At 36.7% G+C, this 22,261-nt stretch overlaps 1 protein-coding gene across 1 annotated transcript in view; it reads left to right on the top strand.

Annotated features, from left to right (window-relative positions):
* PRKCZ (protein kinase C zeta) overlaps positions 1 to 22,261 on the top strand; it is a 67,190-nt gene that overhangs the window by 7,553 nt on the left and 37,376 nt on the right. The window contains 2 exon segments of the mRNA XM_037381592.1: positions 5,019 to 5,108; positions 5,521 to 5,571. Of these exon segments, the coding sequence (XP_037237489.1) occupies positions 5,019 to 5,108; positions 5,521 to 5,571 (141 nt within the window).

Genomic DNA, 22,261 nt, shown 5'->3' with positions numbered 1-22,261 from the left:
GCCAGATCTCATTGTTCTAAGTTATTTTCAGGTGTAAAGCAGTTTATCATTATTCTTCCACAAATAGTTGTATGTGAGAGAAACTTACCTTTTCTTTACCTTTCCTATAGGCTCTGAAATATCGGCGTGGTGTGAGATGGGTTTGCATATTTTTTTCTGCTGTAAAATGTGGCAGTTCTCTGCAGCCTTAAGTTAGAGCCTTCTGGTTGTTGTGAGTAGTAGTGACATGGGGATACTTGATGCTGAGTGCCTTTGCTACTTTATTTTGCTTCCTTTTGGAATTTATGTGTCTGCTTGTGATTTAACAGAAGTGTAATGCATCTGTAACTCATAGTGGGCAGAACTCCTGACCTAGTATGTTGAAAACAGCTACGGTGCAATTATACAGCTGCACAGGTGCTTGGTAATTTTCTTCTTGCACTTTGCCAAAGCCACGGTCTGCAGCAGAACTCCTAGAACCGAATGCCGAAAGATGAAAAAATACTAGTTTGTAGTTTGTGTTTTGTTTTTTTGAATGATGGCCTACACTGCTCTCTTAGCAGAGTCACATCGTTTGGTGGTCGAATGGAATTTCAAAATAATGGTTGAGGAAGGAGGTAACCTGTAGTCAAAGAAGATTCAGCCCTCTTAAAATATCAAGGAGTGGTATCAATTATTTTTAAAATTTACTGTTTATCTTCTGATTACCAAGAAAGACAAAGGCAACTAGGAACTTCAGTTTCCTACCCCTCAGTTTCATGGCAGTCTAATACAAAATAACCTGCTCAGAGATGCACAGAGAACAAATACATTGCATGTGTTTAGCTATCAGAACTGCATGACTGCCAATAAAAGGAAGATTCTTGTAGGACAGAAAAAAATCTCATGGGTTTTGACTGGGAGGATTTTAAGACGTGATTCCTGTTAACTATTCTTGCTTTGGCTATCTGTTGCATTAGCTTTTTTGAGTTTTACCTTAAAAATAATGGATTTCTTTCTCTTTTTTTTTGTAGTTGCAGTTCTATTAAGTTTTCTTCTAGTCTTGGTTAAATACATACCTGTACGACCCTTTTTCTAATTCCTGAATCTAAGTTTTCCGGTTTCAACCAACCTGCTGTTTTGGCTGCCCTCAGTCCTCACAGGTTTTAGGAGTTATCCTATTTCTGCATATGAGTGAATGTTTGTACGTATTGCCACATGTAATTTAAGTCCATTTGACTGATAGCACGAACAGATGTTCTCTTTGAACTATGTTAAAGCACACAGTTGCTGAGGCTTAATGAATAAAGAAAAATACCAAAAAGCTGAAGAAAATGAATTTTCTGTTGGGCTTTTTTAATGTTTCTCTGTTTTTGACAACATCCAAAATGTCTGAACTACTAACTCAGTCACAATAAAATCCCACAAACATGTAAGGAATGTGGATTTTTGATTTACAATACAAATAATTCTTTTGTCGTTCATGTTGCATTATTGCAGTATTTATAGATTATCAGGAGCAGTGGCTTTCAAAGAGTGGTATCTTTTATCTTTGAAAAAAATATTCTTAATTTTTAAAAATGAGCTTCATTTAATATGTGGGTCGACGGTGACACCACTTGATCCATATGTCGTATGGTCATGTCCACCATATGTGACACAAGGTGTGCTGCGGGGAGAGTGGGTGTTCCACAAAGTTTCAGGAGTTGAGAGTGACACCTTCGCTCATTTGCTTGCTTTTAGTGTGTTGTGACGCACTGCAGTTTACGTGTGCCTGGTTAAGTGGATTTATGGATTAATTACCTAGTTTTAACTAAAATAACCCGCACAAGGTGATGCTAATAATGTGAGCACAGGCAAGCAACAAGAAAATGGTGGAGCTGACGCTTCTACTCTTAACTATGAACTGTCAGCCACACTGCAAGGTAAAAACAATGACTATAATCAGATGTGACAGGAGGTCGGCCACAAAGATTTGGAGTTGTCAGGAATGGTATTTGAAATATGTATTTACATCCACTGTTTTTAATGATGAACCTCACCTTAAGTGTATGTAGTATTCTGAGAAAATGGATAATGATAGTATGAAGCTGTCATGGTTAGCAAGGCATATAAAAACTAAGTATCTAGAGTAAGGGAAGTTTCTAGCTTTTTATAAGCCTGGTGATGCTCAGTTTTGTACTTGACAAAACTTCACTAAATGTGAAGTTAAAATTTTAGAAGCCAGTTTTGAGGCTTCTTACTTAATAGCAGAAGACAAAAAGCCACATACCTTTGGGGAAACACTTGTTCTTCCTGTCATGGTAAAAGTGACTGGAATAATACATAGAAAAGAAGATGGGGACCAACTGAAATGCATTCATTTGTCAGAAAATATGCTTGGAAGATGCATGGAAGGTACTGCTGAAAGTTTGAAGAAACAAGTATTAAAACAAAGTATGCAGTGTGGGAAGCTTGCGGTACGGTTGGATGAAAGTACAGATATTTCTAATATGCCTCAGCTGATGGTATTTGCTAGATTCTGTTTAAATAGTGAGGGTGTGTGGAGATGTAGTTTTTTGAGAGTCACTGAAGGAAAAAAGATGTACTGGAAAAGATATGATCTTAAGAGTAAATGACTTCAATAAAAACAGTGTGTTTTGGAAAAACTGTAAGTCTCCACTGATGGAGAGGCTGATTTGACTGGGTGTGTGTGTCTAAGATTCTGGAGTAAGGTTGCAAAGAGCACCACACGTGAAATTCATCCACTGCATTGTTCACAGGCAAGCTGTTGCAGCAAAGGAGTTGGAGCTAGGAGTGCACAGAGTGCTACGGGAAGTCATCAGTGTGATTAATTTTATAAAACCAAAAATTTCAGATAGCACAATATTTACAATGCTTGGTGATGTTGAGAAGTGACCAGGAAACTGTTGTACCTCAGAGAGGTTAGCTGATTATCTTGCAGCAAAGTACTTAGAGTTCTTAACCTTAAAGATGTTACGTATTTTTCTTTTAAAAAAAAATAAATGTTCCAAATACGCAGACATTATCTGTGATGACAAGTGGCTGTCAGTAGTATGCTATCTAGCAGTTTTTGAAAAAAAAAAAAAACAACAAAAAAAACCCAAAAAACACTTGATCACAATGACTGAGAAAATAACTGCTTTTCAAAAGGAACTTGTGCTACATGGAGACAGCATTTCGAAAATCGGTTTTGGAGATATTTCTATTGTTCCATTGGACTTAAACTTGGAAATAGAATCTTCTAACTTGTTAAGTCTTCTAAACAGTTTCAGTGAATTTTGAACCTATTAGTTAAAAATGCAACACTTTCAGATTAGTTTGCAAGAACAGCTGATTGACATGAGGGAAGATGAAAATTTACTAACTGAATGGCAGCAAAACCTTTGCATAAATGGTGGATGGGATTGAAGGAGTGTTAAAATTTAGTAAGCATAGCCAATGATGTGCTGCTTTCATTTGGATCTACATCTATTATTTTGAGGTTTCTTTTTTGAAGCTATGATACCATTAAAACCAAGTATTGAAATAAACTGAGCTTAGAACCAGACCTTTGAATCACTATGTCATAAATGTTTAAACAAGATTTTTCAAAAGTCATGAAGCCAGTTCAAACACATAATCTTACTAAAAATATTTAAATTTTTAATAATTTGAGCTAAGTTTTTGTGCCATTAATAAAAACATTTTGATTTTAAAATTTATCTCATCCTTTAGAAATTTTTATCTTGGTGTATTTTTTTATAATGTAGATATTGGGGTTTTGTGCTCAGAAAATTTTAATGATGGGTTGTGCTGCTGAAAAAGTTTGGAGACCAGCAATCCAGAGGTTGTCATGGGCTGTTAAAATGGTATTTCTGCCTACCAGAGAGGTATTCTGCTATTACGTTCCAATTCAGATGTTTAACATTAAGGGAAAATGTCCTCACTTAAACTGATTAGGATTTATACCTTGGGGATATTGTCTGACTCGATAGTTGCATTCCTGTATTTTCTTAATATAAAGCTAATAGTACATGTCAGAGAAATGGAGTAAACTGTGGATCAAGCGTGGTATTTGAGACCAGGCCTTAGTGTGCTGTAATGATTCTGTCTCAGTTTTAGTCTTTTCCCTGTGAATTTCATCCTGAATGATATCTCATAGTTTGGGATATGTGTGTTTTTCTGGTTTATCTATTTTAATAGTTAGGCTTTTTAGAGTACTCTTGAAATCGTGGCTGGCATGTTGCCTTTTTAAGAACTCGTGAAAGCTCTGTTTGTTGAATCCGCTACTAAAGAATGCGGGTATGGAAGACAAAGTCATAGAAACTACGGCTTGATCTGTTTCTGAAAGAGAGGGTTGTTTCTGGCTAGGCAGGTTTTATGAATCTTTTTCCTTCAGTTTCCTTTTTTTCTACTTCTAAACCTAAGTTAAAAGAAAAAATGTGAACCTGTTTTCCTCAAAACATAAGCAAACCTTGAAAATTTTAGAAGCTTTTAGAGAGAAATTAATTTTGCGTTACTTACGTATTTACATCTGTGTTGCCATGTTGGTATCCCATCCGTAACTTTAATCTGTGTATCTCATTTCTTACCCGTGGTAATCATAGATTGCTTTTCTGTCAGTCTAGCAAGAGGGACTCAACTAAAATCTATGTGTACCTTCATAACTTTTAAGTTAATGTATCATGATTCTGCAGTCAGCAAAGTTAAGATGGTAAGCTAATGGGCCTTTTAACAAAGGGTAAATTAATTTTGAATTAAACTTTCAGGTTACTAGGAAGTGATCTTGGTTTTTTTTCTGCTGTGTGTTAAAAGATCTTTAAGTACATCTATTCACTTTTGCATTTTGTTGTCCCCTTGCAAACCAACATAGTATATTTATGTCTACTGAGTTTTGATGAAATTCAAAGAAAAGAAAAAAAAAGGTGTTGATATCTTTTGGCTTTGTTCAAAATGCCAGCTTAATATCAAATGATTGAAAGAAAAGCAGTCCTGGAGGCTCGTGTGTTTCTTACTAATTGAAATTCCCCACTTAAGCAAATCCGTGACTGAAGAGTTGTATGTTGCTTTTTTGTTAGGTGACCCATGTACCATCTCATCTCAGATGGAACTGGAAGAAGCCTTCCGTTTGTACTGTCAAAACAGAGATGAAGGGCTGATTATTCACGGCAAGTATTACACTATTCAAGAACCTGTATGCATTTGTTGATAATCCTAGTATAATTTTAAATCTGAGATTGGAACAACTCCTTTGCGTGTCAGATAATGTTGTTCTATATTTAGCTGGTGCCCTATAATTTGATGTTGTAAGAAGGAAGTGTTGTTTTGGGTGTGGAGCACAAAGTTGAAACCATACAGTAGGCTTTGAGGGGGCTTCAGGTTCTGAAATGCACAGATTTATGAATGCTGTGGTCAAATATAAGACCTTGCTAGTATGGAACCAAATTTTGATAATGTCACTTCTCACGTAGAATTACTTAAAGGCTTCCAGAAACTGTCTTTGTGTAAACATATTCAAGAATCAAGGAAAAAGTACTGCTGAGAATCTTTTCACTTAAAAATCTAATCTTTTTGTTTTAGTTTTCCCAAGTATTCCAGAGAAACCCGGCATGCCTTGTCCAGGAGAAGATAGTGAGTACTAAAATGTTACCCAGTTTTAGCTTTTTTCAGTCACGTGAAAGAGAAATATATTTAAAGATTTTCATAATCTTTCACGTGTATCTGCTGTGTGGTTTCTTAATAGAATGTGAAGTGCTTGGTATTTTATCAACAGAGAAATTATATAAATCAGCATTGTAGTACTGTGTTAATATTTGAGGATTAATATTCATTTTCCAGTATTGGGAGGAAATGTCAGGATTTTAGATGTGCATTTGAATGTGGTCCTTTGCTTTTGTGGTCTTCTTGGTTTCTTAACTTGCAGGGAGAAGAAGTGATGTACTGAAGAAGAGGGAAATAGAGCTTTTTCTATAAAAACTAGTTTGTTATTAATCTCTAAATTTTTTCTGTATTAATATCTTAAAAAATCTTGTGAAAGGTACATAAACCTCCAGAGGGAAGATACATGATTCATAATGGTGTACTTGTATTAGAGTAACTTAACTGCACAGGGATAAAAGGATTAAAATAGCTGTATAGTCACTTTTTTGTTATGAAGGGGTGTGTCATCAGTATGTTAGTTCATATGTCTGTAAATGTTAATGAAAAGCATGTGAATAATTGAGTGACAGAGTTAACAGGTGATGCTTGGCTAGTCACAGTTGTACAAATGCTAACTGAAGAATTGAAGGACCTTTGCTCTTTTCTTAGGAAGATACAAGAGCAGATAAAATTAATTGCTGATAAAAGCAAGTAATGCATACTAGAAGACAATTGAAGACTGGCTAAAATGTGTAGTGCAGTGGTCAGTAGTCGTGAAGAAGATTTTTAATTAGAGAAATAATACTATTATACTAATAGTTGCTCTATTGAGAACTTTTACTGAAATTTAAAAGATGGAGTGAGATGGAATAAATACCGAAATATTATAGTTTAAATATGATTTTTTTACATTTCAACTACAGTAAATGGTTACATGTAAAAAGCAGTTTTCATGTTGTGGATAGGTTATTGAAGTTGTCTTAGAGAAAGAAAAAAAAGTAAATGTGCAACACTCTCTGCTGTCCTTGTTCAGCCAGTTAGAGAAAATAAGCTGTTTTCTACGCAGATTAGAAGTGCAAAACAGATTATTTTCCTTGAGACACCTCATTTTTTTTCCAGAAGGAAAAAGATGGTATCTGTGTGGTGTTCCCAGTTGGCTTTTAGGGGGAGCCAATCAAACTTTGGTATAGCTGTTTCCAGTATACTATTTTCCATATATCTGAGTTTTTTCATGCCTGGTTTAATGTTCTTGTTTGTGTACTTTCTTGTATCTATCAGAATAGTAGCTTGGTGGGTTTCTTATTAATTTTGTTCAAGTTTCCAACAAGGAAATGGATAACCAGTCCATCTTGCTATAGCACATAATGTACTTTACTGCATGTGTAAGCGAATAAGACTTAATTTCAGTACTTGTTTGTCCATGAGTTAAAATTCAGGTGAGGACTGTCTGGTTATAATTTAATCTTTTGAAAGTGTATGGGTTTTACTATGATGTCACTTTCTGATTGAGCTTAACAGGTTGAAAATACCTGTGGGAAAATATTTTCAGGCTCACGTTCCATGATCATTCTGGACAGAGTGGTCTTAGTTCTCTAGGTCTAAATGTGTTCTTGATGTGATTTGTATACCAGGAATGCTGCTTTATTCTGGAACCTGAGTTACAGAAGGTGTTACATCCTAAACTGAACCCTTTCCCTGGAAAGGGGTCAGGTTTGCATTGGCAGGCAAAAATTGAACCTCTGTGAATACTGTTAGCAACAGTAACAGTTGTTGTGCCTTGTTACTTTTCTCAAATCTTACTTTGTTAATGATATCTTAGGATGTTTGGGGTTAGCTCAGTGTCTTGTGTGCCTTTGGCGTTTGTGAGACTTACAGTACAAGTGATGAATTGGGGGATTAGCTAGCCTTAGGATGCTTGTCATGCTCTGTCATGGCAGACTTTGGTGCTGAAGGTAGATTTAAGCATTCATAAGTCTTCAGACTGTGTTCTGTGCAACTGTGTCTTTCAGTGAAGACAGAAAGGTTGATTTTATTTACATTTCTAACTTTGGGGGGCCTCCCACCTTAGTTCTGCAGTTAAGAATGGAACGACCAAGTCTCTATAACTTGCTTCTAACTTGTTGGATGAAAATTGTAGGAAGTGAGCTCATATGGGTGTCTGTGCCACTCTGTTTTCCCAGTATAAGAACTGAAAGAACCAGCTGGCTCTAGCTGTGCTTCCATTCCTGTAGCTGTTTGAAGAGGGAAGGAGGAAGTACTTGAGTTGTGCCAACCTGGACTGGTGCTACTCCCTAATAGAATTATTTGCCCTTATTTGTGAAAACCCAGAGCAAATAAATGGGACGTGCTGTCAAGAAATGTAAGCTAACTGGAGGAGAGACAAGGATGTTGCTTAAAGGGTTATCTGTGCAAATTATATGGCATAATAAAGTTCACTGCAATTTAATGATCTCATTAAAAGTGTAGATATTTTAGTGCAAAAGTTTTTTGTGTTAATTTGTTAGATGTTTTTGTTCTCTCAAGCCATGAGATGAGCTACAGAAGCACATAGGTTAGTGTGGCTCAGATGACCTGGTTATTCTGCCTGTAGGGTATTTCTCCCCACATGGTTTTACAGGTCACGTTGAATGATGCTTTGATTCTTTAAAAAGCCTGCTTAGTAGGATGTGCTCGGTAGGTGATTTGTGGTCAGATTTCTTGTAATTTAATGAATTCGTTGCATTTTGCTTCTTTGCATCCATGGGGCCTACATGGAAATCTGGTATTGTGGCCTAGTTGTAACTCTTTTCAAATGGTTTTACAGCAGACCTATTAAATTGTATCAGTACTAATTTAGCATCAACTAATGCATTCAAGTTGTTCATTGTTAGCTAAAGGCATACAACAAAAATGTGCATTGCATTTAGACTGTATGGAAAAGTTATTGATATTGGTGATCTAGTTTATTTAAAGGACTATTTATTTTGACAGGACTAAAATATAGTCCTTTGATTGTAAAATACTCGGTGTTTTTCACCTACTTGTTTTATGTGGCTTTATCATTGTAGTTATCTTCATAGGAAATCCTTTTAAAAAATGAGGATATTACACACGCACTTTTCTAGAGCATTATGTTTACACTATAAAGGAGCTTATGAGTTTGCCTCAAGTTATTTCCAGAGATGAATAAACAGTTGTAGTTGTCGCTCTATCCAAAATGGGCTTCCACTTAAATTAGCAGTCTAAGTGTGGACTTTTAGTTTGTTACAGAACTGCAGACAGCTTGAAATGGAATTTTTAAACAAAACTATTTGAATGCTAAATTATTTCATTTGCAATATGTTGCTCAGACTTGTTCATATTGGGTCACGGAGTGACTATTTCTAATAGTATGTAATCTTCTGAATCGCAAATATTTTGCAGTTAATTTCTGTAGAGTTGTAGGTTTTTCTCTCCAGTTACTTCAGAACAATTCTTTGGAAGAAGAGTGCAGAAATACTTGCTGAATGTTCTGCATTTATGTTGAAATGTAGTAATATAGTTGCTAGCTGTCCTGGACCTTTTTAAATTGTTTCGAGATTGTACCAGCCAGCAAAGCTTGAAATAAATGCACATAATCCATGAACGGAATAAACTATGTGACTAATATTTCAATTCTATTTGCATGCCTTAAGAAAAGTTATTTTCATGCTTGAAGAACCTACCTTCATATTGATGCGATGCTGTCTGTAAGATAGAATTTGTACAGTCTCCAGCATCGTGTATTGTCTCTATTCCTTTTGCTCCTGAATTTTTGTGCTCCTTTCTTTCTTTTTCTTTTTTCTTTTTTTTTTTTTTTTTCCTGCCTAGACCCAGCTCATACTATAAATGTATGGCTGCTGTATGAACAGTACCTTTTACCTTCAGCAAGACAGTTAACCCATCCCCACACACTGGAATGGCAGTGCTGCTACGTGGGTGAGGTGGCAGGATTCCTGAAACGTCTTGCATCTCTTCCCAGATACTGAATGTGACCTCTCACAGGCGTTTCTAGCATCTGCTGGACTGGAGCCGTGGATACTTTATCACAATGTTTCCTGATAAAGATGGCAGACTTAGGCCAGTCTTTTGTATTTAAAAATATTTTTACTTTTTTTAGTAGATCAGCTATTCTTTTGGAATTGGTATTAAACAAGGTTGTTTCTGACATGTTTAGGTGTGTATTTCTCTTCTGTGCTCATGATAGCCTTCGTGATACCCTGATACAAAGCATGGTGTCTGATTGGCAGTTTTATAACTTAGTTATTGTAGTCTCAGCTTATTTACACTGACAGACCTCAATCTGATTTATCGCTCTTGGTGCTGCAGTGCATTGTATAACAAAGCATGTTCAGCTGAACAATTTCTATCGATTTGTAGGACTTCCCTAATGGAATTGCCGGTTTTATCAGAGAAATACTTGTTTTTGTGACATCAGCTCCTTGACATCCATGCCATGTTTTAGTTTGTGCCTCAGCTGCTAGCTACAGCCTCTCAAGGGAGCCAGTACCACCCGTGCCTGGATACATGAGGCAGAGATGTGAAAGGGAGAGACGGGGGTAACCAGTCTTCCATTAAATATTTGCTCTTAATGTTCGAGCTGATCCTGCCTATTGTCCTTGCTATCTAATGGTATTCAAACAGCGGCATCAGTGGAATAAAGGGAAAATGTTTCATTTCATACCTCCTACATTGTAAAGCATAAAGAATTACATGCTGAAGAAGCTAAAGAATAAAACCCAGTGAGTAATGCATGCTTTTTCTATAGATTTTATGTATCATCATTGTGGTTGCTGTTAAGAATTGAGGCCATTGATGCAGTATGTGTGTACGTGTGGTGCAGTAGATAATAGAACTCAGCATTTCGGTTATGATACAGTTGCTTTGCCTACCACCCTCCTTTGCAGCCATAGATTGTTACAAATGCGGAGATTCCGGCTGCCTCTTGTGCGTAGGGATGTGGCTGAGAGACCTCTCAGAAATGCTGATAAAATTGCATTGAAAGGACTCTTGGGGAATGTATTTTAGGAGGAAAAGAACAGAAAAGTGCGTGGTGATGCTGCTGCTAATATTGGAGACTGATGAAGGAAATGTATCCAAAAAACCCTGACGGTATGTGTTCAGGGCCTGTTTATTGTAAGATTCCTGATGTAAAGATTAACAATTTGGAAGCATCATGTTCTAGGGCCTTTTTGTTGAATTGTGTTTAGTAGATTGTCTTAGATGGGTGTTTTTTAATTGTGAAATAATTGTTTTGAATTAAGGTTTAGTTTCTGATATGGTCAGAATAAACTGTGCTAGTTTATTACTTCTGCATTTTTACATCTGAACAAGTAGATATGTGTATTCAATGTTAAAAATAATCTTGGATTTGGGGAGGTAGTGCTTAACAAATTTTAGGGTTGTTTTGCTATTGGTTTCATTAAATAGAAGAATGCAGGCTAGGAAACCTTTAATTTCACAAAAGAGAATGAATATGCTTTTAATGTAGAAGTACTTACGGCATTAGTGTGATAATAGACTAATGATTTTATTATCTAATATTTCTGGCTGATTTTGCTGCCTTTTTTTTGGTAACGATTACACTGTGTTGTGGATGTCTCTTACGCTCTTTGTTTATCTGCTTGGTATTTTAGAATTAGGTGTTTGGACTTGATTTTTCCCCAAGCCATCTTTCTTGAAAATTTCATTGTAGGATTGTGTAAAGGTATCAGACTAACCTAATTATTGTTCTGAGCTATTTTATTTCAGGCATAGATGTTTTGTTTTGCTTTATGTTCTGTCTGATACTACAAAATAGCTCTGTAAGGCTTCTTGCTATGGTAGTGTGGCCTGTAAATATTTTTCTAGCTCATAAGGCAGGTTTTTCCCTTCATTTGTTACTGTATTGGCAGCAGTGATTAGGTTATTCAGAGCACGTGAACCAATTTCATCCCCCAATGAAGAAAGGAACTATTGCGACCATAGAGACTATTCTGAAGACATAGATTGGATTGCACTGGATAATTAGGCAATTTTGAAACTGCTAGTAACCCTCTCCTGGTTTTTAGTAATTGAACTGACAGAGGAGAAAATTGGACTATTTTTGATGTAAGATATATTGTTGCTTAGGAATTGAAAATAGCTGTGTCATAGTTTCTGAAGAATATCTGAAATCTCTTTGCCAGTCTTAACAGTGTACCACATTTTTTTCATATGTGGCATATTTGAAAAATACACATTTTGAGATGGTGTAAGTTACTGAAAACAGAATTGTAGTTAAAGGTCTGTTTTGCTTATAATCATTTAATGTTTTTAGTTATAAAATCTAAATGTTTTTCTTGGCTATGAAACAACCAATAAAGAGTAAAGAGCTAGGCCTCCCTTTTGATAATTGAGGTGTGAAATTACAAAGCATCTGATTGTGGGGTTTGATATCTTCCCTTACTTTAAGATGCTGGATGTCTTAACAGATATTTGTACACCAATTTGTAAACTATAAACTAAAAATACAGTGGAATAAGGAATGCTTGGACTAGTTTTTAAGGTGTCATCACCAACAACCTGCATTCTTTTTTGCTATCTTTTTAATTTCACACCCTTGTCTTAGCTATTGCTCAGAATGTAGTGTAATCGTGCAGGAAACATGTCACCTGGTTTTAGAAAACTTCTCTTGAATGTAATGTCTAGCTTAATCCCTGTGTGTTCTCTCTCATACTTCCAGTCTATATACTTGTCATAAGTTGGTAAATCTACTTTTGATGTACAGGCATTTGGGGTAACTAAATTTTGCTGTTATTTGTTGGAATTAATGGACATCTGTGAGCCTGTTAGGCCTGTCTGTTTCAGTAGCTTGAAAGAGCTATTTAATGACTAACCTCTTAAATGATGTGGTCAAGGTTAATTATATATTATTATGCTTGGGATTCTGTGTAATATTTTTAAAACTGGTTGCTCTATGCAAATTATGTTTTTTAATGTTTAGCTGAGCCACAGAAATAGCAATGGAGGCCTGCAGGGCAGGTAAATGAGCTCTTCAACACCTATCTCTTGGATTTTTGAGTTGCTGTGTGAAAAACAGGATTTTGTGAGAGATTTCAGGTGCTGCTGTTTTGAAACGGAGAGCCACTTCAGGAGTGAAGCCTTGTAAGACTAAGCAGTGATAGCATTTGGCTAGCCACTGAATACTTGCTGTCAGTACAAATCTGGAGGGTAAATAAATCCTCTGAAGTAAAAAAAGCTAGAAGTGTCTAACTTCAGGCATGCTGAAAGGGTTGTTTTCAGAAGAGGCATGTGAGTCCTAATCATCACTGTCAGTGCAAGAGTTAAGCGTTGAACAGACTCTGCAGTTCTGTCCTTAAACCACAGGGGGAAGGTAGCGACTTGGGTAGTGGAGAAATGAAAAACTGATATTCTCAGTATTGACTAGGAAGCACCTAATCTGTAATTCTGAACTTCCATTACTAATTCTTCTGTATCTGTAAGTGCTTGTCCTTGTATTAGTACCTGGGGAAATATTTAAAAGGAAACCAGAAACTGTTTGAAAGTAAAACTTCAAAGATTTTTATTATGGTCCTCTTTACTTTTACAATAACGTACTCATTCTAATTATAATAGTAATAATTATAATGCTGTAATATACTTTTTCCAATAATTTAGGTTATCTACTGTGTTCTTCAATAAAGCAGGCACAGGTGCCCTGTGACTGGTGTAGGACTCCCTGGTTTTTAGATTGTCAACTCTGATAAAAACTATTCTTACCCATAGGGATTGCAAAGAGAGGAAAGCCTCAGGCAGGCAGAGTGGTAAGTTTGATATTGTAGGGCCTGAAACAATAGATCTGGTGTTGGAACTGATCTATTAATTTCAAGGTGCAGTCACTGTTTTTAGCAATAGCACTACTGAATTTTGTTAGAAGGAATAGGTATCATAATAATGATTTTACACAGTGGATCTCATCTTACCCACTGATAATGGAGGGCATGCTAAAAATCAAAAGGGTTTTAGGTGGAAGCAGTGCGTAAACTTTGCACGTTTGTTATAACTATTCCTTTGCTCTGTGGTGTGAATTGAAAACCCCCTTCCAGAAGCTGAAATGTTCATTTGAAAGATTTAAACATGCTTTCTTTAACATGTTAAACAGTATAGCTTTCCATTAACAGACCGGATGAAAGGGCAGATATGTAAGACTGTATCATATGCAACTTTTTTCCTCCATAAAGATGAGAAGCTGTTGGATGGAATGTTGCTTTCTTGGGAGATTAATTCTCTGTGTTATAAAAGAATTAAGCAAACTGGAAGACTTCCTTGGTTTGCTATTAGAATTAGTGTATAATTGTTGTGGCTTAACCCAGTAGGCAGCTAAATACCACATGGAGTCTCATGCGCACACATCCTCCCCCCCCATCCCCTATAGAATGGGGGAGAGAATTGGAAAAAGAATTAAATTTATGGTTTGAGAAACAGACAATTTAATAGGACAGAAAAGGAAGGGAAAAATAATAAGGAATGATGATGGTAAAAGAACTAGAGTGTACGAAACACAGTGCACAATACTGACTGATGCCCAGCCAGTTCCGGAGCAGTGGCCCCTGGCCAACTTTCCCCCTAGTTTATGTACTGGGCATGAGGTCATATGGTATGGAATATCCCTTTGGGCAGTTTGGGCCAGCTGTCCTGGCTGCATCTCCTCCCAGCTTCTTGTGCCCCCCAGCCCTGTCACTGGTGGGGCTGAAAAGTCCTAGACTCGGTAAGCACTGCTCAGCAGTAGCTAAAACATCTCTGTATTATCAGCATTATTCTCATCCTAAATCCGAAACACAACACTGTACCAGCTACTAGGAAGAAAATTAACACACTCTCAGCTAAAACCAGGACAGTCATTTAATTCAGAATATAACAGATGTGATGAGTAACTCCTGAAGCTGTTCAGATTTTTTTATTTGGCTACTGTCACTAAATAGTAAGTTTAGTAGTGGTTTATATTCCTGCAAAATCTGCTTCTTTTGTACTTGTGAAATGTATAAATGCTGTATCTGTATAGTACATGAGGAAGCTCAGATGGGGTAAAAGTACAAATGGGAGAATCTCTCGGAGATTTGATTTATTTATTGAATGATAAAAACTAAGCGTAGTTCATAGAACTCAGGTTGTGACATCATCAGAATGGTCATTACACACACTTAATTTTAGCTTGCTTTCCTCCAAATATGAGCAGAAGAAGGTGCTGTGAGGTACAGATGTGTCAAAACAGTCAGACTGAAAAGCGATAGGTCTGCAGAGTTAGTCCTGCTGCAAGGTAACAGTGTCCTCTGTCATACTGACGTATTGCATAGTTGGGTTTTCTGGGTATAGTATTAGCAGATGACTGATTAAATTGGAAAGAGTTCAGAGAAATAGGCTCAAGGGTCTGATGTCTTCGGAAAGATGAAGTACACCTTTATGAAGTAATAACTAAAATGAGTTTCTGTCATTCTGCTAATACTGGAGAAATGTAAATATTGGGAAGGGAAATGGAACTGTTTTAGAGTGGATCATAAGCTGAAGTAATGGAACCATGCTGTGAAGGAAAACAGCCTGACTCAGAAAATGTGTCCTAACCCTGAGACTGTAAGAAACAAATAATGGTTTCAAGGGCATTGTGAAGGCCACTTAGAAAAGCTTTATGAATTTAAAATAAATATTAAATCCATTTTGAATAGCTGGTGGGTTTTTTAAACAGTTTTGTATTTTTACTGATGATGTAATGAAATAGGTGTTGGTGCCTATGTCTCGTATACCTGTGAGACCAAGTGAAAGTTTGATCTGACCAAGTTTTAATTGATCACACTTCCATAAACTGGATTCAGTTCCTTCCAATTGCTATATAGCTCAGTTGCAGAAAGAACTGGGATTCACTCACCCCTTTCAGCTACCAACAGGTATGAGTCGTGTACTCAAAGGATTAACTTTTTCTAGAAAATGTGTGGTGTCAAGTCTAGATTAAGATCCCCAGCAAGTCTTAAATCATGCAGGCTACTGATAATGCACAGTAGAAACAAATTCTTGCAGGAAACTTCATTGGGTTGCTTCTCACTTCTTTGTATGCCTTCTTCAGTAATTCCAAATTATATAGAAGACAGAGGCTTTCTGTTTTCAGAAAGCTTTTATTTATAATTGAAAGTAGTGCTTCATATATGTGCTAAGACACAGAAGTTTATTAAAAAACAAAAGTGGCCTGTAAAGTGGATGCAGATGTAGAATAGCATCCAGTAACCGGATTTAATGAGGACTTCTTGAGTAACACTTTGTGTACTTTGCTTTGTTATTTTCAAGCACATCTGATAAATTTCATGTAAAATCATAAAATTCTGATGTCTGGTTATGAGAACTTTTTAGAAGAGGAACTATAGAAACTATAAAACTAATGAAATAACTTTATAGAAAAGCCATGACCCTTGCATAGAAAAATATTTTGAGTTCTGAGTTACACAAGGCAAGAAAAAGTCTTGTGAAGCAATGAAGTGCGATTTTGGACACTGAAAGCATAAATTCCTTTAGCCACTTCAAAATATTTTAAGCTATAATATTTTTCCTGTATATCTGCCATATTAAATTCTTGGGGGTTTTGGTTAAAGAAAGAATTTTAAATAATGCTAGTAAAAGAATGCTCTCTTGTATTATTTTGTCATGTAATGCTATTATATTTTGGCGATTAGTTCCAAAATAATTACCCTCCTTTCAAAGAAAGTGCAAGTTTAATTTCATTAGTGTATGCTGGAAAGATTATACAAACTTCTGTAGACCCTGCATACAGGTCAATGTGGTGTTGTATGTTTAAAACAAATCAACACTTCTCGGCAAACAACCGTCTTGATACATAAATACCAAATCTGTTTTCAATAAATTGACAAATGTTTTTGCTTTGACTAGATAATGAGTAAACTCTGGGCCATAGTCACTGATTTGTATTCTTAACAGTTCATAGTGATGAGTTAATAAATGGTTAGTCTCAAAAGCAAAAAGAGAATTCAAATTCTGCAAATGACTTCACAGTTGGAGTTCTAGGATTTGGTATGGAAGTGGATTGCCCGAACTTCCTACAGTTTCTCCACCAGGTGGCTGGGAGAATCCTCCTCTTAACCTAGTTTGGTACCAGATTTATCTATCTTGGTAACACTGCAACTGTATTCAGCTGTTCAACTTAAATGCACAGTAGTCTTTAATGAAAAGAAACCAATTGTTGACCGCGATGTAGCTGTGTTAAATTGTCAGTCTTTCTTTGCCGAAGGTGAGGTTCAGTTTTGCATGAGGTTCAAGTTATAACTGTTCCTGTGCATTGTGCAACGTATATACAAGCCAGACAGATGGTCAGTTTAGCCATGGGACTTACTGTACTCAGCAGCCTAACCAAAACAATCCCAGTTCTTATATGTGATGTTAAGGTAATCTGGATCAATTAAAAATGTGGGGTTTGCTATATCTTATTGTAAGATTTTTTAAAAGATTTTTTGTTGTTTGCCAGAAACTTGCCAAGTATCTCATGCATTTGCTTGCTATGATTGTTGGAGGGTTACATTTCCGTTACCATTTTCAAGAAATAATTTTGTAAACTGTGTTTGCTGTTAAATGTCTAGATAGCTTTTTTAAAGTATCAGTTGATTATTATCTTTTGCTTAAGAGATAGTAGGTCAAATCCGTGGATGTCTCCTGTTTGTTTGATAGCTAAAGTAACTATTTTGTTTGTTATTCTGGTAGGATGTAGCATCTTTCACACTGGATGTGAGTGGCACCTCTGAGGCCTCATCGACAGTATTTTTCAGTTCATCAGTCCCTCTGATCACAAGTAAAGGGAACTTTTAAGGACAACTTACCTATAGTCTACATGTTTTATTTTTTGTATTCTTGTGAATGTAAGGTGGTATTGTTTTTTGTTTGAAAGCTAAAGCCTCTATTTTTAAAAATTGTTTTTAGATCCCTTTGTTTCTTAATTTTTTCATGCAATCGGTGTTTTTAATGACAAGGCAATCTACATTTTCTAATCACCATTCATAGTGAGCATTTTAACTTGGGGACCAAGAAAGCGTAAGGCATTAACAGGTGTGATTGATCTAAAGAGGCATACAGCACCAGTGCAGCAGACTTCTTGAAATTGAGTTGTTACCTCCATTTGTATTGGGGGGCGTTGTTTTTGTAAGTGTGACTTATCACCTTGCAATGGCATGGAGCCATTTTAACAGAAGGATATGAATATAAGCAACCAGGAGATCATGCATGAGAAAACAGCGTGTACGGCCGACAGGTTTTCCACCTAGCAGTCCTGAAATGGGAGTCAGTTGACCCCCTTTGAAGTCAGTGGGGAACAGAATATTCAAGCAGTATTCTAGCTGTGTTGCAGTAAATGCTGGGTAAGCATTCCTGTTGTGAGAGTTCTATTTCCTCATTGGTTCTCTGCTGATGCTATATGTAGTACACTTCCTTTGTCATTATTGCCATCTTAATTGTGCTTGATTTTTTAAAATTTTTTTAATAGAGGTTGATCTGACTTTGTAGTTAATTTTAGTGGGTGTTCAAAAAGAAAAGAAGGATGGGGATATGTGGTTCCCCAACTGCTAATCAGTTTTAAATTAAATAAAAAATGCTGTCTTCTGACCATTTTCATCACTGCAAGAGGTGGAAGTGCTTAATACCTTAATATTGTTAAGGATACACTTTTCCTGACTTCTGGAAAGGAATGGCACTTGTACATAGCAGCTTATTCATAATAAAAAGAAGGGCCAGTTAACATCCCATACAATGTGTGTCTGTTACGTGCTTCAGAAAGCAGTTCTATTGTTTCAATTTAACTGTTTGGGACATATTAAATAACAGATATGTGAAACAATGTACTATCAAAGTTCTTTAAAATTTACTTTCCCCAAACTTGTTCTATCTTTATATGTAATTATTTCCATATGTTACCTTTTCATCTAATTCAGTCTTATCTGAAATACAAATATCAATTTCCTACTTGTAATTCATGAGTTGGTTTTGAAAGAATGCTCATTTGTCTGCTCAGCAAAACATTAAAAGAACAAAACAAAAACTGGGCATTCTCATACTGTCCAGCTGGCAGGCCATGTAATTGGCCTGTAAACAAGTTGCATTAATCTCTGAGAAGTGATTTGCAGCAATAGCAAATTATCTCTGTGCTTAGTATAGTAAAAGATTTTATTATAGTTTGATCACATAAAAGTAGACTTTGGAATTGCATTTGTAAATCCAAATGCAGAAGAAGAAAATTTTGTGGCCATCTTACTGCCATTCATTGATGTAAACCACACTTCTCAGGCAGCTGCTTAGTTCTTTTACATACTTAAAAAAACCCAAGCATTTCTAAACTTTCAGATGGAAAAATAATATTTTGGGCTTCAGGGCAGGTTGGGCCTGTCTCTCCAGTTGTCTCTTCAGTACTGGGAAAATACGTTCTCACTTGAAAAAACAATTCTGACTTCTTCTATTTCTCCATCCTTTACCAAGTTACATTTTCAAAGGTAAGGTTCACATCCTTTCTGCTGAGTTCTGAGGAGGCCACTACTGGGCGGGGGTGGGTGGGTGTCTGTAATCTGTAGATGAGTTAATTTGGAATGAACACTGAATAACAGACAAGTGGCTGATCCATTTATATCCATAATTACATTTTTTGTGTATTTATTTTTTTCCCTAAAAGTGGGTGTTTTTCTTTAAAGATGGAAAAAACCCAACCCTAGGGAATGTCTTTCAAAAAAACAATCTTAAATATATTTACAAGGTTCATTGTGCATTACTGTTAGTGATGTAGTTGCACAGCTTGACAACAGAGGGAAGAATTGCACAACGGCAACAGTCAGTTGTCTCACACTGCTTTTTACGTAGAGACAGCTGGTTAATTTTGTTTCAGTTTGAGTATTTTTATTTCCCTTGTAATATTAACTTGAAAAACAGTCTCTTTTTTTTTTTTTTCCCGATTTCCCAAACTTGGAAGTAGATAAAGTTCAGTACATTCATTGTAATTAGAATATGTATTTGTGTTCCTTAATAAAAAATTGTTACACCTGTTAGCAGCTTAAAATATCTTTTGAGTTTTCCTCTGGACTTGTTCACATACAAAATGAATATTGAAAAATACTTCTTTTTATTTTGTTACGCAAAGGCTTGTCTTCAATATCCATCAGAAAGATTTCAATTAGGGATATGATATCTCCTTCAGCTTCCCAGCAGCTGACTCAAAGTCCTTGATGAGTTAAGTGATGTGTACTATAAAAATAAATGGAAAACCTAGCCTTTTCCATTAAACGCAGTAATAAAATACTTCTGCTGTTGTGATGGAATTCCTTTTTCTGGGATCAATCATGACTCTAAAAACTTGCAAGTTTCATGGAATCCCTTACTTAATGCTAAAGTGTTCTGGAAACATCTACCAAAACATTTTGTTTCATGTTCAGAAGTACCTTTTTCCCATATGAAGTGTAGGGGTGAAATGCATACTGAAAGCATTTGTTCACACATCATAGACCATTGACAATAAGTTCTTTGTTTCTTACCTCAAGATACATACTTGCTGCCATTTTAAGAACCTTTTTATTGGTCAGGATGGTTCCTTTCATCTAGTTTAGCTCTGGTTAGGATTTTTGAAGCTGACTGCTTCAAAATAATATTAAAAACCCAACTCCTTCTTATAATTTCCTGTTATTCTTAAGTGAATCTTTAGGGTGTCCTCTTTCATGGGTGCATTACTAGATACACAGAATATATGTTTTAGTCCAGTTCTATAGGTTATTCTAAGCAGGTTGCCCAGGGTCATGGCCAGATGGCTTTTGAATATCTCTACAACCTCTCTGGTCAACCTGTCCCAGTGCTCAGTCACCCTTGTAGTGAGGCGGTGCTCTGTGATGGTCAGAAGGGACCTCCTGTGTGTGTTTGTGCTCATTGCCTCTGGTCTTGTCACTGGGCAGCACAGAAAATAGCCTGACTCGGTCTTACGGATCCCTTCCCTCCAGGTGTTTGTGTACATAGATGGGATGTCTCTGAACCTTCTCTTTTCTAGGCTGAACAGCCCCAGCTCTCTCAGCCTTTCCTCATATGAGAGATGCTCCAGTGCTTTGGTCATCTCTGTGGCCCTTCTTTGGATTCTCTCTAATAGCACCATGCCTCTCTTGTACTGGGGAGAGCTGGTGGATATGGCACTGCAGGTGTGGCCTCTCCAGTGCTGAGGGGAAGGATCAACATCCTTGACCTTCTGGCATTGTTCCTTCCTGACACAGCCCAGGACACAGCTGCCTTTGCCACAAGAGCACATTGCGGGCTTGTGTTCAACTTGGTGCCCACCACCACCACCAGGTCCTTTTCTTCCAAGCTGCTTTCCAGCTATTGGGCCCCTGGCATGTACTGGTGTGTGAGGTCATACCTCCCTGTGTGCGGGACTTCACGCTTCCCTTTGAGCTTCAGGAGCTCCCTCCCTGCTCAGTTCTCCAGGGGTTGAGTTCTCTTTGGCAGCACGACCGTGTCAGTCCCAATTTTGTATCATCGGTGAAGCTGCTGAGGGTGTGCTCTGCCCCATCCAGATCACTGGGAGGATGCTGAACAGATTGGAATCAGTGTTGTCCCCTGGGGTACGCTGATGCTCATGGTATTCCAATTAGACTTTGTGCCACTGGCTGAATATGGATTACAAAAATGAATACTATTATTGGTAATACCAAGAACATATTATTCTGTCATATAATCATACTGTGCAATAATAATAATAACAGAATTTGTGATATATAAAGGTGTGTCTTCAAGCATTGCTGTTTTCTCCGTTTTAACCTTCGTCCCTTTTAGAGTTGGGGAATGGTTTGCCTGGACCCTGCGCTGAATGCAGCGCAGCTGTAGTGGTAAACTACTGGTCCTACTCTTCATGCTACACTATATTCAGGTTTTGTTGGACTGCTGCCTCACAAGTATATATAACCCCTGACTTTGATTAATATTTACCAGTAATTAGGGAAGTGACTTGTTCCTTTATTTACAGACTTCATCAGCACAAGCTGCTCGTTAACTTATCATTCACTTAATATTCCTCGTGTCAGTGATAAGCTAATGTTCAGCGCACAGATGTATTAGGTTGCCTCCATATGGTGCTTTGTCTAATGAATCAATTAGCTATTTTGGAAAAAATCCTGGAGTTTCTTTTTTCTCGTGGTGAAAAGTCATCCTGCAAATGGTGGAATGGTTTTTCATTGATGTTTGTGTTTGAGTATATTTTTAGGCAAAACCTTTGCAATAGTTTTGCTAGGTTCTCGTGTATATTTTCTAGGCAGTTAGGAAAAGCAGTGTTTTTTGTTTGCTTTAAAGTTTGTATTAGCAGATTTTGAAGAGCTATTAGGGTTAAATAAACATAGCCAGTGATACACCTCTATTCTAGTCACTGTATCTTTGCCACTTCTGTGGCATGCAGTCTTTCAGCTCCTTTAAGAATTTGTTTTTTTTTCCAAATTGTTAACAATTGATTTAGTAGTGCAATGTCTGTTTCAAATGCTGGAAAGTAAACATTTGCACATGCAAATAGAGTAACATATGAATGTTTGTGGATTTGGCACTGTAGATGTGTGGAGTCACAGAAACTTCAGTACTTTCGTGTGCCTTGCTTTTGAAGGACAAAAATAGAGTATCTAAAATCAGACCCAGTATTACAAGCAGTGTTCACACATTGTATGTCAGTAGGCTG

This window comes from Falco rusticolus, chromosome 3 (genome assembly GCF_015220075.1).
Source record: "Falco rusticolus isolate bFalRus1 chromosome 3, bFalRus1.pri, whole genome shotgun sequence".
In the NCBI taxonomy this organism is placed as follows: domain Eukaryota; kingdom Metazoa; phylum Chordata; class Aves; order Falconiformes; family Falconidae; genus Falco; species Falco rusticolus.
This window is presented reverse-complemented; position numbering and strand designations above follow the sequence as displayed.